Source organism: Ascaphus truei, chromosome 3 (assembly GCF_040206685.1).
Source record: "Ascaphus truei isolate aAscTru1 chromosome 3, aAscTru1.hap1, whole genome shotgun sequence".
Classification (NCBI taxonomy): domain Eukaryota; kingdom Metazoa; phylum Chordata; class Amphibia; order Anura; family Ascaphidae; genus Ascaphus; species Ascaphus truei.
In genome coordinates, this window is record NC_134485.1 from 119,759,472 (window position 1) to 119,775,279 (window position 15,808).

The 15,808-nt window shown below is 40.3% G+C and overlaps 1 protein-coding gene across 2 annotated transcripts in view; it reads right to left on the reverse strand.

The window, feature by feature from the left end:
* Positions 1–15,808, reverse strand: part of NME7 (NME/NM23 family member 7) — a 225,237-nt gene that overhangs the window by 1,020 nt on the left and 208,409 nt on the right. For both annotated transcript variants that reach the window (XM_075589425.1, XM_075589424.1), the window contains one exon: positions 2,129–2,236. In XM_075589425.1, the coding sequence (XP_075445540.1) occupies positions 2,129–2,236 (108 nt within the window). The remainder of the gene's footprint in view (positions 1–2,128; positions 2,237–15,808) is intronic.

Below are 15,808 nucleotides of genomic sequence, written 5' to 3' on the forward strand. Positions count from 1 at the left end.
AGTCAGCATTGTGGCCCCGCCCCCTGTCATGGCTGCGCCACCCAGCCCGTTTTGGCCGCGGCTAAAAAGCTGCCTGCGGTGAAGCACTGTGCATGCGCCGCCAGGACGCAAGGCGGGTGTGCAGGCGTGTGCAGTGGGGCCTTAGCAATGAGCAGCCCCTTGCAAGTAATTCTATTATAGATCGTACTGGAAAAGAACTGCAGTAAGTAAAAGTTGAATGCATGAAGCTGTAACTTGGGTACACTATTTTAATATATGAAATAAGTATATTTCTATTAGACACAGGGAGATGAGTGCACCAAAGTCATTGAGCATTGGGAATAAACCAACTAAATAATGGAAGCCTTGATACTGCATTGTCACTTGTTTTTCGGTGATCCAAAATGCTAGTCAATTAATTGGGGGCGATGCACTGAGGACTGTTGGAAGTTAATATACCTGTTTTGGTGCGAACTGCCATTCAACCTTAATGCACCAGATCCCACATTAAGTGCTATTCATGCCCAACGAACCCTAGTGAATCTCAAGGTTTACATCCATGCTAAAAGCAGACACAACCCTTTCTAAAAATCAACCATAGCTAAAACTGTTTAAATAAAATTAAAACAAACATGAGCAATAGAAAATAAAGCCTACAAGAATCTCAAGCACAAAAACGGTTAGGACAAGGCATAGGTTTGCCCCTGTATAATATAATGCTCTATAAAATCCAATCTTTAATATGGGAAGATATTGGGGCATCTCATTACAAAAGATATGGATCAAGAAAAATATATATTAGCATATTAGATTTATATAGGACTATAAATATGGATTCTTCTGGATTAATACTATTTCACAGTAAGGTTTTTATTTTATTTTTTTTAACTACCCATGAATGCATATTTAAGAACTAGATTGGATATTTTTTTTTTTTAAAGGGAAAGTATGCAGGGATATGCCTGGCAATCCGGTTAAACACTGCGCTAATTCAGGGTGCAATTTGTTTGATGTTACGGGTTAATTTAGTACACACTTTTCATAGCTGGTGAAATTGATTTCACCTCATCACTTTAGTGCAGTGTTGAGCGGGGCAGTATACTGTAGTTATCTTTCACGCAGTTTTGTCTGCTCCTGCTAATGTGATTAACTCATTATGAATTATGATTTCCCTTTACTTTTTGCCCCTATTAAGCCTTTTTTTATTTTGTTTTGACTTTATTATAATACAGCTCAGTTTAACTGTGTCCCATTCCCTCTTGCAATCTGCCTTTCATGTTGACTCTTAGCCCAGTATTCTCTTAAATCTCCAACCTCCTGTTTGTTTTCCTACTTCTATTCAAGTTTGCTGCCTTTAGTGGAATTCTACAGTATATCAAAGTGTCTGTTCTAAAATTGGGGGCTCCATTAATTCTGGTGCTATAGAGCCAAAAACAGCCTTCTTTCGGTAGGAGTTTTATAGTTTATTAATAACTAGCTAATCATCAATTTAACAGAACAAATACTAAGATATATGGCTACTAATAAGGGGAGCTGGTGAACTCTCAAATGATTACAGATCAAACAATCAGTTGGGAGACATACACAGATGTATACATAGTCAGTATATGCATGTCTATGTATATCTGTTTAGCTGTCATAAGAAAGTGAACACAAGCACACACATGCTTTTTTACAAACTGATCATGCTGCCATCTTTATTGCTGCTTGTTCTGCTACAAGATATTTTTTATACCAACATATGCCTTTTGATATGTCTTTGTTTTGTACATCAGAAGAGAATTTCTTCTTTCTTGCAAACAGAAGTGTATATCTGTTCAGATTGATCCCCAAAAGGTTGGAGAGAAACTAATCTGAATTTAAGTTATGTTTTGTTCTGTGCTGTGAATGTTGGCTAGGGCTTGCCCTTTACTTTAATCTAAATAGAGATAGTGCCCTGTGCTCAGCATCTTTATGATAGTACATTAGGCATTGTGCATTCGGAAGGAAGAACCAACATAAGTCTGCGCATGAACTGGGGTAGTTATTAGTTTAATAATATCTATTGAACCATTCATTCAGTGAAAATGCCATTCATTACATTATTTAAAACTAGAACAGCTGATGCAAAAATGTAATTCAATGAATGATTATATTTTCAAAATCTTACCTCCAGCACTGCATCTTCCGGTAGATCAGTACAGTGAACAGCATTTTTTATTTTGCTTTTGCCAAAATGAGCACGAAGGGTCTTGGGACGCAGATGACGTGCTATTTCCTAATAAAGACATAACGTGATAACATTAAACATCTAACAGTATATTATTGTACAATTTACATTTGCAGTCAACCTCTAAAACAACTTTGTAATCAAGAAATGATTACTCCATTTGAAATGTTTAATGCCAACATTTTTCAAATAGTAATATAAAGGACTTAGGCTAGGTCCCCGCTGCAGCTGGCGGCACGCGCGCCTCTCACCAGCCCCGTACCGCCTCCCTAGCTGTCCCCAGTGGTGCATTGCTCCCCGGCTCGCTACACACTGTGACGCGTCAGCCAGCAGGGGCTACAATAGGATTGTGATCCCGAGCGGCGACGCGTCAGATGGTGCGCCAGGGAGCCAATGAAGAGGGGAATTGCCGGCAGGGGGGTGGATCCTTCATCAAGGTTCTCAGCAGTTTGGGTAAAGGGTTTACTCGCTACACATTGAAACACAATCTATTGGATTGGGGCCTTATTATAGGGAGGCTTTCAAAATGGCAAAAATCCAGCAGCCTACAGAAGTCCTCCTGCTCTCTGTTGATAACAGGATGCTCCTGGGTTGCATTTATGCTTAAATTAAGCTGCATAAAGGTTGGTCTGTTGAGGCTTTTACATTGCATAATGACTTGTGCCACGTTTACACTTTTGTTGATGAGTGATAACCCATTTACACAGCCCACTTTGCTGGACACATCTGCAATCAGCTGCCTCACAGAGGTTGAGGCTGGGAGGTTTAAGGTCATCCGTTCATGTATGGTTTTAGAATTGGTGATATCTTGTACTATACAAAGCACTCGCGGTTCATCAGCAGCATTTTGTAATGTGCATCATAACCCCGCCCACCCGACCCGTTTTGGCCACGCCTAAAAACGGCTCCCTACAGACCGCAGATCGCGGTGAAGTGCCGTGCACGCGCCGCCAGGACGCACGGCGGGCGCGCCGGCGGGTGCAGCGGGGCCTTAGCCCAAGACCAATGCTGCCAACACCATGTAGTCTTACAATTAGGCTGCGTTTATAGTGGGTGTGAAGGAGCGCATTTTGCTCAAGCGATTTGTGCTCATAGGGTTTGCGCGACGGGGAGGCGTTGCCGTGATGCCACGAGCGGTTCACCCTCCATGGCTGAACCGCGCAGGGGTCCTGGACGTCGTGCGAAAAGACAAAATTATTTGTTTTTTAAAAAAATCTGCCGCACGGTCGCTCTTAAATCGGTCGCGCACTCTATGGGCGGCCTCATAGAGAAGAGGTCTGTTGTTCGCGCCGCACCCACTATAAACGCAGCCTTCGTAAACAATTTTCTCTTTTCTTATCTTACTGTACTTTTCTTTGCCTGGGTAGTTCTCCATGGCTCTGCTTACCAACGCATTAATTCCCACCTTCCAGCTGGACTAGGACAGAAAATTCACCTGTAGGAGGTCCATTAAATAGCGACACCTATGCTCCACAGGTAGTCTTGTAGTTCTATTGAGACTTGAAGATTGGTGCGCACTACCCAGGAAAATTAAATTACAGTAAAATAGTAAAAAAAATTCTCTTTTCCTGGGCATAGCCATAACAAACAAGAGGGTATAAAAAAAAAGTGTGGGCATGCCGAGCACACGCATTTTAAGTGAAACTTCTTTGTCTTTTGTCACAGAAACTGTATTTGTGATGGAGATGTTTTTAATTAAAAATCAAAACACAAGTTCAGTGCCAAAACGCAAAGATGTTTGACTTCGAACGCGTGTTTTAGCTATTTGCCAGTGTGTCAGTCAGTGTGTCTCTGTGTGTGGGTGGTCTCCGTGTCCTGCTGCTGGTGCCTATGCGCAGCCGCGCCCAGCCAGAGCCGTCTCCTACTGCGCAAGCGCTCCATGCCGGAGCCAGCCCCCTCTCTTCCCCCGGCGGGGACACAGCGGACAGATCTGCCGGCCGAAGAGGAGATTTAGCTGGTGTGTGTTCGCCATCTTCCCCATAACACCCAAGAACTGTAGATTTTGAGAATAAACAAGGTGACCTTTGCTTTGGTGTACTATCCATCGGTGAAGTTCTAAAAACGCCAGTACTCTAGCAAGGAGTAAAAGGAGAAGATATCTGTCTTGAGCTTTTATGAAGATATCATCAAGATAATGGAATATCTGAATGCCTTGCTTCCTTAGTTCTGCAACCAAAGTCACGAAGACTTTTGTGCAGTTCTCGGCGATGTTGCGAGAACGAACGCAAGTGCTGTGACCTACTAATGAGAATCATAGATATCTTTGATAGCTATCAGGTTGTGAAAATATACGTCCTTGATGTCTATGGAGTCTAACAAATCTCCTTTATTTACGGCTGCCATGAGCAAACTCAATGATTCCATTCTGAACTTTCTTACTTCAAGAAACTTGTTGATTTTCTTGAGATTTTCGATATCACAAAACTACTTCCAGGTAATTTTTTTAATTACAGAAAATAGCCCCTATGAACTATACTGAGTACCCAGAAATCTGAAACTGACTGAGTCCATGTATCTCTGAAACAGCAGATTTGACAGATGACTTAAAACGATTGGACTCTCCTCATCTCATGCGAATCTGTCCCAACTTCTGCACAAGGGACTCGACCTCTTGGACCTCGGAAACTGTTGTTATGGCCTCCTTTCCAAGATGCTGACCTTGAATATCTTCTTCCAGGTCTATAAGCTCTCGTAGCTCTTATAGTTGATCTGTCGTTCTGCAAAGAAGGCACAGTAACTTTTCTTCATCTTCCTTAGGGTAGAAAAATAGTCTTCCTCCCCGGAGGCGCTCTCTATTATGGAATCCAACCTTCTTACAAACCACATTTGACCATCAAACAGAATTCCCAAATTGTTTTCGAACGCTGAATCTGGTTGCCACCATCGAGCCACAGAGCATGCATGGCTGCCACCGACAAGATCATGGATCTGGCAGATAAAGAAAGTTGCTTACTTAATTTCTGATAGGGCATTAATGATGAACAACCTATTTACGCCCTTCTCAAGAGCCTCATCTATATTGGAAATCCATGGCTTCATAGCTCTGGAGACTGATGTTATGGGGGCCCCTGGTCTGCAAGATGCTCCTGCTGCTATGGCCAGGCCAGACAGTATTTTGTTTGATCTACCTCTTCCAGGGTGTTAGGTAAAACTAATCTATCTATGAGGAAAGGATGCTGAGTAGATATCAACCGTCCGCCGACAAGGGGACACGAGGGGGGACAGCTGGGACATATGTCCCAGGCCCTGGCAGTCAGGTGGCCACCCTGCAGGTAACCCTACAGTGTATGGCCTGCACATCTGCTCCTCTGGCAGCCACCACCCCTTTAGGCCCGGGCCCTCCTGTGGGCTTCCACCAGGTCCATCCGTGGGCCTGTAGGGCCCTGCCTTTCGCTGGTTGCCCCATCCATCCCCTGCTCTCTTTGTTGGTCTTTTGGGCACTCCCGCTTGCCCACTATTTTTCCTCCAGCCTGGCAACCCCGTTTGCGGGCCTCTAGCAGGCTCATCCGAGGGTCACATATAATCCCATTACCGCCATATACTCCCATGCCCAGGCCTATTAACCCCTTATACTCCTCCCCCAAGCTCACTACCCCATTAACCCCTTATACCCTCCCTCAGGTCCACTTCCCCCTTATAATTGCCCCTCAGGCCCATTACCCCTTTATACCCCTACCCCAGGTTCATTACTCCCAGTATATATATATATATATATATATATATATATATACCATAATACTGAGTTAAGTTATGGTGAGTAAAAAAAGTGACAAAAACCCTCCACAGGAAAGCAAATATGCAAATACAACTGTATGCTCATCTGCATGTCTTAGGCAGGCGGGGTTGCAGACCTGCCTAAGACATGCAGATGAGCATACAGTTGTATTTGTATATATATATATATATATATATATATATATATATATATATATATATATATATATATACATATATATATATATATCTATATATATACATACACTTGGCACACAAATACTCAGGCAGAGCACAGATGCTTATCCCATATATGTAAAGTAGAGATAGTTACAAGATGGACGTCATAACCCTGATGAAGATCCCTCCGTGGTGATTGAAACGTTGGTTGCAGTGCCCTATTTGTTACAATACAATTTTTTGTCTGGATTCCAACTTGCAGTGTGCTGTCTCTCATTACTGGACGTCCATCTGGTGTGTATGTGTGTGTTTGTGTGTGTGTGTGTACTTGGTTAAGTTATGGTGGGTAAAAAAAGTGACAAAAACCCTCCACAGCAAAGCATATAGCAAATGGAAATATTATTGTATGCTCATTTGCATGTCTTAGGCCTCGGACATGGTCAGCGCTTATGCGCTGAACCGTACTGCTGCTCGGCTCTGAGCCCCTGCAGCCGCAATGAGAGCGACTTTAGCAGGGGCTCGCGCACGCGTCCGCACGCTTGGGAAAGCGTGTGTCTGACGGAGGTTTGAGATTTTCCTGCTTGCCGGAGCGCAGGGCCGGTCACGTGAGCGGTTCGCCCAATGAGGGCGAACCAGCTCCGTGACGTCACTGGCCCGCCCCCGGCCCGCCCCCTGACAGCGCGCTGTGTAAGGCTAGGGAAAGCACCGCTTTCCCTGAGCCTCAGCGTGCCTCCGCACTGTTTTGGGCACTATGTCCCAGGCCTTAGACAGGTCGGTAACCCCGCCTTTCACCATTATCACACAGCATGTCCACTGCAGCAAGGGATTCTGGGAAATTACATGCAAATGAGCACACAGTGCCACCTTTTGCTTCAAAACCATTCAACATGGTTCCCCTATAGGCTTAAGCTTGCTGCATGGTCACAGATTTGAGCACAGCCAGGGTTAAGATGCATAGCCAGTAAACCCACCACAGACAGACTGTTTCGACCTTAATGGGTCTCTTCAGTGTGGGATTGGTTATACTGGCTATGCAAAAACGAAGCTTAAGCCTATAGGGGAACCACGTTGAATGGTTTTGAAGCAAAAGGTGGCACTGTGTGCTCATTTGCATGTCATTTCCCAGAATCCCTTGCTGCAGTGGAAGTGCTGTGTGCTGGGTGATAATGGTGAAAGGCGGGGTTGCAGACCTGTCTTAAGACATACAAATGAGCATACATAAATATTTCCATGATTAATTATATATATATATATATATATATATATATATATATATATATATATATATATAGAGTCTGTGAGGATCCCTAGAGATCCAATATACCGGCACAGCACAAGGGATTATCACATAAAAGTGGTTTATTGGGTCCAAAATTCATACATATGCCTGATGTTTCATTCACCAGGAGGAGCTTCTTCAGGGGCGACATGCCTGCTGGGAACCATACATTTAAATACCAAAGAAGAAGGAGGAGTTCACAGTGAACAGGAAAGTGGTGAGAGTGTTGCTAAGCAACAAGGGAGTGGTAGTGCACACACACAAGGTAAGGGTGAAACAGGTATAGGCAGAGGACTGAGAATAGGCAGATGCCGCATATAAAAGTGGTCAAATAAATAACATCTTAAGCATACAATGATAAAGGTGGGAGTCCTGTAAAATAAGATCAATGGCTACTCAAGATAAAGATACATAAACTAATAGAGTTAGTCTGTTAATATATATGTGTGAACATAAAAAACTGCTGCTCACAACATCAAAAAAGAAGAAACAGCAGAATCCAAGTGATGTTAGAAGAAAAGATGAAGGCCTCGTTGAGCTGAAAAGTGGACCCCTGCTGTATTCTATTACAGAGGTACAGATAATGGAAGAATCAGTGGAGTAGGCTTCATCGTTAACAAGAGTTGAGAAACAACACAGTGGAATATGAAAGGTCATCTGAAAGAGCAGACAGAATTGTCATTCAGTTGACAGAGAGATACAGGCTTCAAATAATCCAAGTGTATGCTCCAACATCAAGTCACACAGATAATGAAGTGGAAGGCTTCTACCAGGAAATTAACCAATTTAACAACAAAAAAATGTCACCTCAAGACCTTTACAGGAGATTCCAATGGAATGATTGGTGGATATCAGAAAGACGAAGCATCGGTTGGTAAGTATAGTTATGATAACAGGAATGAACGAGGAGTTAGATTGGTAGAATTTCCAGAATTCTAAATCATGAATGAATTCTTCAAGAAAAATCCAAATATAAAAGTGAGATGCAATTGAAGACTGCACAATACTTAACCGTTTTGACACAAGGAGTGATCACCGATTGGTTTGCTGCAATTACATCTGAATGCGAAGCTGTAAAGAAGATTGATTGAAAAGAAGACAAAAACAATCAACATCAATAACATCAAGAACATTACGAATAACCAGAGAATTTCAACTAGAAGTAAAAAATGTCTTCAGCTTGCATAAAATTCACAGGGACACTTTAACAGATGATTATGAAGAACTTATGCAGATTGTAGTTGAAACCACAGAAAAACCTGGCGGAATCTCTAACAAAAAAAAGGATAAGAAAATACAATTAATGAGGAGACAACAAGAAATCAATCAATCCTAAAATGCATAAATAAGAATTGAATATGCAGAGCTGTGCAAGACAATCTGCAAACGTATAACTAAAGATATAAGAAAATGTAACTGATATGGTGAAGACAACTATTGAAGATAACAAAAGCTTAATTAAAGAAGACAAAGCAGCGACATGGTTGGGAAGAAGCAAAGCATTACACTCAAACAAGACAATGGATTAATAATAAAAGACCATGTACTTATAAAGAGAGTTGAGGAATTCTACATGAAATTGTATGCTAACACAGATAACACAGGGAATAATACAACAGAGGACAAGCGAGAAGAAACCACCAATGACGTTACCATGTGTAAATTCAATAAGAAGTAGCAAAAACAATAAAATCCATGAAGGATTGGAAGACTCCCAGGGAAGATGAAATCTTGAAAGAAGCTGGAAGTAGAAAACAATCCTTGCAAAACTCTTTTCATGCTGCTAGAAGAACAGGAAAATTCTAGAGCAATGCAGTAATACCATAAGTTATCTTCATCCATCAGTAAGGAAACAAAGAAGTCTTCAAGAACTATAGACCGATCACTCTACTGTACTTCCAATCACTTACTAGATTTATGTGAAGAAACTCCCTAATCGGCTACAACATACCCTGGACTTTGCCCAGCCTAGAGAACAAGCAGGATTTCGCAGTGGATACACAATAAACCACATTCAAGTCGTACAAGTAGTGATTTCCCGAAGTAATGAATACGATCTACCACTCCTCTTAGGATTCATAGATTACAAAAATATTCTGTCTACAGCTAAGCTGTTCGAGATGCCAGAAGACAAAATGTTGAAGAGGCATACATTGATATTTTAAAGACCATTTACAAGAATGCCCATCAACCAATAGATTACATGAAGACATATGCAAGATAAGGATCAGTAAGGGAATGTGGCAGGGAGATACCATGTCACCAAAGCTTTTCACTGTAACACTTGAAGTGTTCAAGACATTAGATTGGGAAGAAAAAGGAATACAAATCAACGGTGAATATTTGAGTCACCTGCAATTTGAAGATGACATTGTTATTTTTACCACAAGTCCAGAAGACCACTAGCAACAAATTGGAGAACTCGCCAAAGCAAATAAGAATGTGGACCTGGACATGAATCTTAACAAGAGCAAAGTGATGCTCAACAAATTTGTTGTCTGCAAAGATTTAAATAAATGGAATAGAACTAGAAGACGTTGAAGACTATGTCTACCATGGCTGGCAAATAATGGATGGGAAACGTTTGAATGATATCAATAGTAGAATGAAGATGGGATGGAGCGCACCTGGAAGAAACCAGACAATATTTCAAGAGAATCTTCCACTGTGCCTAAAGAATAAAGTTTTTGATCAGTGTATTATGCCTGTGCTCACATATGGGTATGAAACTTGGGTGGAGATAATTCAGAAGCTTCAAACGACACAAAAAAGTATGGCGAGATGTATGCTGGGTATTACCCGAAGATACAGGAAAAAGAATGAATAGGTTCAAAACCAAACAAAACCAAACAAAAGTCTGTGATATTATCACATATTATCACAAGGGTGAAGGAATTAAAACGACAGTGGGCCGGACATATGACAAGAAGAAATGACCATTGTTCGACAAAGATTGTACTTGACTTGAGTCCAAGTGAGATTTAACAGACCAAGACGACGACAAAAAATTAGGTTGGGAATATGAAATCAGAAAATCTGTTTGAGCAACATGGAGTAGAGATTCTTGCAACTGCAGTACCTGGAAGACCATTTGGGAGGTCTTCCTCCAGCAGTGGATCGCAAGGGCTGAAGATGATGATGATGATGAAATGTAGGCTAAGATATAGATGAAAATACACCCATGTGGATACTTGGTGGTTTGGAGGGTTCTGTATTCTATGTTGGTAAGAAACATTATAAGGTTGAAAACCACTGCCTTACAGAGAATGGGTATTCAGTTTTATGATAGGTTGGTTTGTAGGAGTTGTATCTTAAAAGTAGCAGGTGAGAAATGTGTTCTAAACATGTAGAAAATTACAAAAATGTCAACTCATAAGTATTCTTTTATTTAAAAATGTTATGATTCCTGAAAATATTTTCCTGAATAGGATTTAAAAAAAAAAAAAAAAAAAAATACACACCACAGTAAATAAGGGAATAGTCTATTATTGAATGACCTTTGATTTTGAAGCCATATACTGTATAAAGAGTAATCTGTAATTGACAAGATTCTAAATTAGTGCCATAAATCTTGACTTTGCACAGTGAACACTAAACTTTTTCTGGAAATGCATTTTTCTTTCAACACGTGAAACATTCCTTCTAGTTAATCTTTGATTCATTAACTAGATTTAAACCTGCACTGATGCATCCTTTAAACTACACTTTTATTAATCTATGTAAAGTACATCTCCGATTAGATGTTATAGTGTTTTTGTTTCTTTTCTATGATTTCAATTTTGAAATACAAGGAAACATTACTTTGTATTCTGTTATTTCTTTTGTCTAGTGAAGAACTGGTTTAAAATAAAACATTTTTTGCCAACAGATTTAACCAGGAAGATATAAATAGTAAACTAAGGGAAGCTTTCAATTCTCGAATAGCCTCTGTGTTTTAGAGCACAAATGTCAAAGATCTTTAAAATCTAGGGACCTAATCTGTACATTTAGAATAAAGATCACCTATTTCTAACTGTTAAACCTTGACCTCTTGTCCCTCCCTCAACTACTTTCAATGCTACTCTTAGCTTCCTATTCAATATACTTTAATACTGCTTCTTAATGTCAGTAAATTAAAGCATCACCATTAGTGGCTTTACAGCATACTGAATAGTGCTGTTAACAATTTGTCTCAAACTATACTGCCACTCTCAAGAGTCAGATCAAAGTTAAAATGTATGGCCAACAACACCTGGAGCACATACAATATTATTCAGCTGCATTCTGCAGGATAAAACTCAAGTGAGTGGATTAGAAGAATGGGGAAGTAGTAGGGGTAAATATAATAGATATTTGCTTTTGTGAAAGATCAAGGTTAAACTCCACCTTCTTGCTCTTTTAGCAGATTTCCATGCAATACATAGATTTTGTCATACCAATGTATTTTAGTGGGTATGACATCACACAATTTTCACTTGTATGCTCAACTCTTCTTCCTTCTTTTTCTTTAAACTTTTATCTACTCATTTTCTTGGTACTGCTGTACAAAACCTTTGCATTGTTTTGAAAACGTAATTGAATGTCCCATTGTTTAAATGCAAACAAAGTCCTGTGCTTGGATGCAGCCAAATGTGGGGGGCGGCAGAAAGGAGGACGTACTAGGCTTAGTTAAATGAGGAACACAATGTGACCTTACGTAAAAAAAGGAACAGAAGTTATGTTCCCTAAGCTAACGTCCTATCCACAAAGCTCAATGCAAAAATAACGACTGTACTATATCTTTTTAGAATAGGGATAACATCACTTTATTGTAGGATAACATTACAATATCTTCCAATATCAAAACGTCATGCAAGTCTTGGCTTTTCTCCTATTCAGACACTGAAACAGCTTTTGCTGTAGAGGAGAAGGGAGGGAAATAACGGGTTGTTATTTGCAACATGCCTAGCCATGGCGTTATACCCATCCAGGCACTGCAAAAGCCCTATTTATGGGTCGGGATGGAAGGGAACACTAAGTTTTTTGGCAACTTAAGTCCAAGTGTTACCCTTAATGGACCTTAGTGAACAGGCGATATGTTCACGTTACGTTATTGACTTTAGTGGATACAACGTTAGCGTTAACATGACGTCACCGAAAGGTTATGTTAAGAGCCCCAAGGGAGGTTAATGCATCCCGTGGCCTAGAATGGCTATTCCCTTTCAAAGTAAGGCCAGTTTTGCCTCACATCAGTACAATTGGTAGAACATCTCAAAGATTTGCCATAAATGGGAAATTATGCAATAATGCAAGATAACAAAGGCAATAATGCAAAACCCTGGTTTCCAAGAAAGTACAAGGCAGATAAATAGATGCAAATAAATGAGTCTTCTAAAGAATACATTCATAAGAGAGATAAAGCATGATACATAACTAAATAGTTAATCTCTCCTTGAAAACAACATTTAGACTATGGTTTGCAAAAAAAAAAAATACAGAAATAAAGCAAACAAACGGTAGAAATGTTGCATAGTGGACATTATATAGAAAAAAACAAAAATGTAAAACATGTATATGAACATTAATATTATTGCATATGTAAGTTAGCTCACAAGTGATTACTGAAAAATCTCTCAAATAAAATTACAAAAAGAAAACAAAAATGATTCCCACAATATGTTAATCGTAGGGAATGTGACGAAGAGACCCTTCGTATTAAGAGATGGTGATTATGAATTAAAAGTATTGTTATGTGTCAAAAAGTAGCATAATCCAGGTCTTAAAATAATCACACAATGCTTCTAAATCGACAACAATGCTTGGATATTAAAACCAAGCAAACCAATTTCTCAAAAAAAAAAAGTCTCTTTAGTACATTATATAATCTTAGTTTACATTTTAATATAGATAGGTTGTATGAAATATAGATACAAAACAAATTAATATGACCACATGACTACACTGTATAAGGAAGACAGTGGCAGATGTAAGAAATAAGTGATTGATATGATGTCATTATTGTGTTGTGCATTTCATCACTACATTTCTTACATTGAACTCTACAGAGGCCATACAGCTTTATCTCAGGCAGGTAGGGTCTCCCTAGCTGTCCTCGTTCTTTTATTTTGTAACCTATGAGCCCACCTTCTATAACAAGACTATTGTTGCTGTGACGGGGAGGAAAGGGTTAATACCTGATTTGCCATGCATTACTGTTGTTGCCCTGTCCCCGCCATTTTTATTCCCCATGTGCAGGCCATTCCCTGTCTGCAAGGGTAAAAGACAAGATGCATTGCTTGCCATACCCTCTAACAAACACATGATAGAAGATCTTAAATGTAAGGCAGGAGGTATTTTTTTGTAAGTCTAAGCAGGAATTACTTGGACATCCAGCTGTGATATGGGTGAATGAGCTTCGGTATTTTTATGACCAAGCCTGAAAGGGTTGTAATTATTTTTATGATGGAGCCTCAAAAGCCTCCCACAGATTTAGAGTCCCCCTGTCTAAAAGAGTGTCAATTATGACAATACCCAGAGGCCCATAATGTATACAATACTGGCATACTGATGCACAGCAGATGTCAGGCTAGTGACACCTCTAAGTCAGAGACCAGACACAGTGGCCCCAAGAAATGGGTGTAGCCCAGGTATGTAAGTGGCATGGGCGTCAACCTGCCCCATGCGCCCTGCCCACCGGACAGCCCTTTTGACCGGTCTTATGAACTGTGGGTCACTTGGCTATTCGTGGTTTTTTTTGTTCCCATGAGGGGATTGGATCCACATGTTAAAGATAGCTTTGGCCAGTCTATAACTGTGGCTTCCCAGATATTTCCCAGTGTGATTCCTGAATTTTAATCCATGATGTAAAGATGCAAGACTTTGTTCCAGTAGAGCAGCAACCAGTCCATGAGTGAAAGGGGTTAACAACCACATAACCACAGGACTTTTAAAACCAAGGCTGCATTTCTTGCACTGGCAAGCAAAGGACAATTTCTTTCGTTCCAAGGACAATTTCTTCCATTTACTTATCCCAGTGCGTGTTGTTTTAAGTGTATTCTGCAGATGTCGTGTGTTTGTCTATTAAGGAAATAAATCACAATTTATTTTGCAACTTGTTCTGTTCAATCAAGTACCCAGAAATATGAATGTGTTGATAAAAGTTGATGTCATCGTGACAGTTACACTGTCCATAGCAGTTGGTTGCAACTCTTGGTGAAACACTGGAGATCTCTGGATCTGATTCAACATTTACCATTTACTTTTCCATTCAGGTAACCCAATGTGCTGACAGCAACCTTCTCAGTCTTTAGTCCAAGTAAAATAATTACCATCTCTACACATGACAGTCAAGCATATCTCTTTGTAGCAGACCTGTCCTTCCTTATCAGTCCAGTACTTTTGTATATTTGTTTTTCAAAATGCCCAAGACAAATGTTCTGATCTTACATTTGTTGTAGGTTCTCTTACCTTTAAGCGGACCAACACTAAAGTTTCTTCATAGATTAAATTATAGTGTACAGAGCTTTTGAAATATTATTGGTTTCTTCTTCAACACTTTCCTCCCCGTCTATTGAAGTTATACTGCCATGGCATCACATACCGTATGGTTCTACCCGTCCACTATACAACTAGAGATGGACGGACTTGTCTAAATCTGATCCGTGGTTAACCACCGCTGATTTTGACAAAATCCGATCTGCACACCAGAATCCGCCTGCGGATTGGGCAATAAAAAATCCGGGGAGGAAGACGACTTCAATTTAGTAGTGACTCCAGTTGTATACATATATCCCTTCAAACTTCCCTCCAAAAAACTTAAGGAGAGACACTTGTGCTCAAAAAGTTGCACACCTGAGGTACCCTGGGAGATATGCTAATGGTATACAATGTATATTTCAATGAGTCACATCCCACACTTCTTAAAAGAATTTCCATAAGAACAATATTGCGATGACAAGCCTAAAGTGACTAGTGACTGGAATGGTGTGCTCGTGTCAAACCAAACAGGACTAGAACCACAACCACTGCTTTCCTGAGCAGCAGCTCTAGCAGTGTGAGGTTTCAAATGTTTTGTGCACTACAATTTAATCTATGAAGTATTAGAAGATTGCAAATAATTAATAATGAATTCCAGTACATTCAAATATATCAAACAGAGGAAGGAAAGGCAGAGTAAACTTTGTATGTTTTAACACATTTGAATACAAGCATACCCCGCTTTAAGTACACTCGCGAGTAAGTACATATCGCCCAATAGGCAAACGGCAGCTCACACATGCGCCTGTCAGCACGTCCTGAACAGCAATACCGGCTCCCTACCTGTACCCAAGCTGTGCGCAAGCGGGGAGACTATAGAGCCTGTTACAAAGGCGTTATTTACATCAGTTATGCACGTATAGGACGATTGCAGTACAGTACATGCATCGATAAGTGGAAAAAGGTAGTGCTTCACTTTAAGTACATTTTCGCTTTACATACATGCTCCGGTC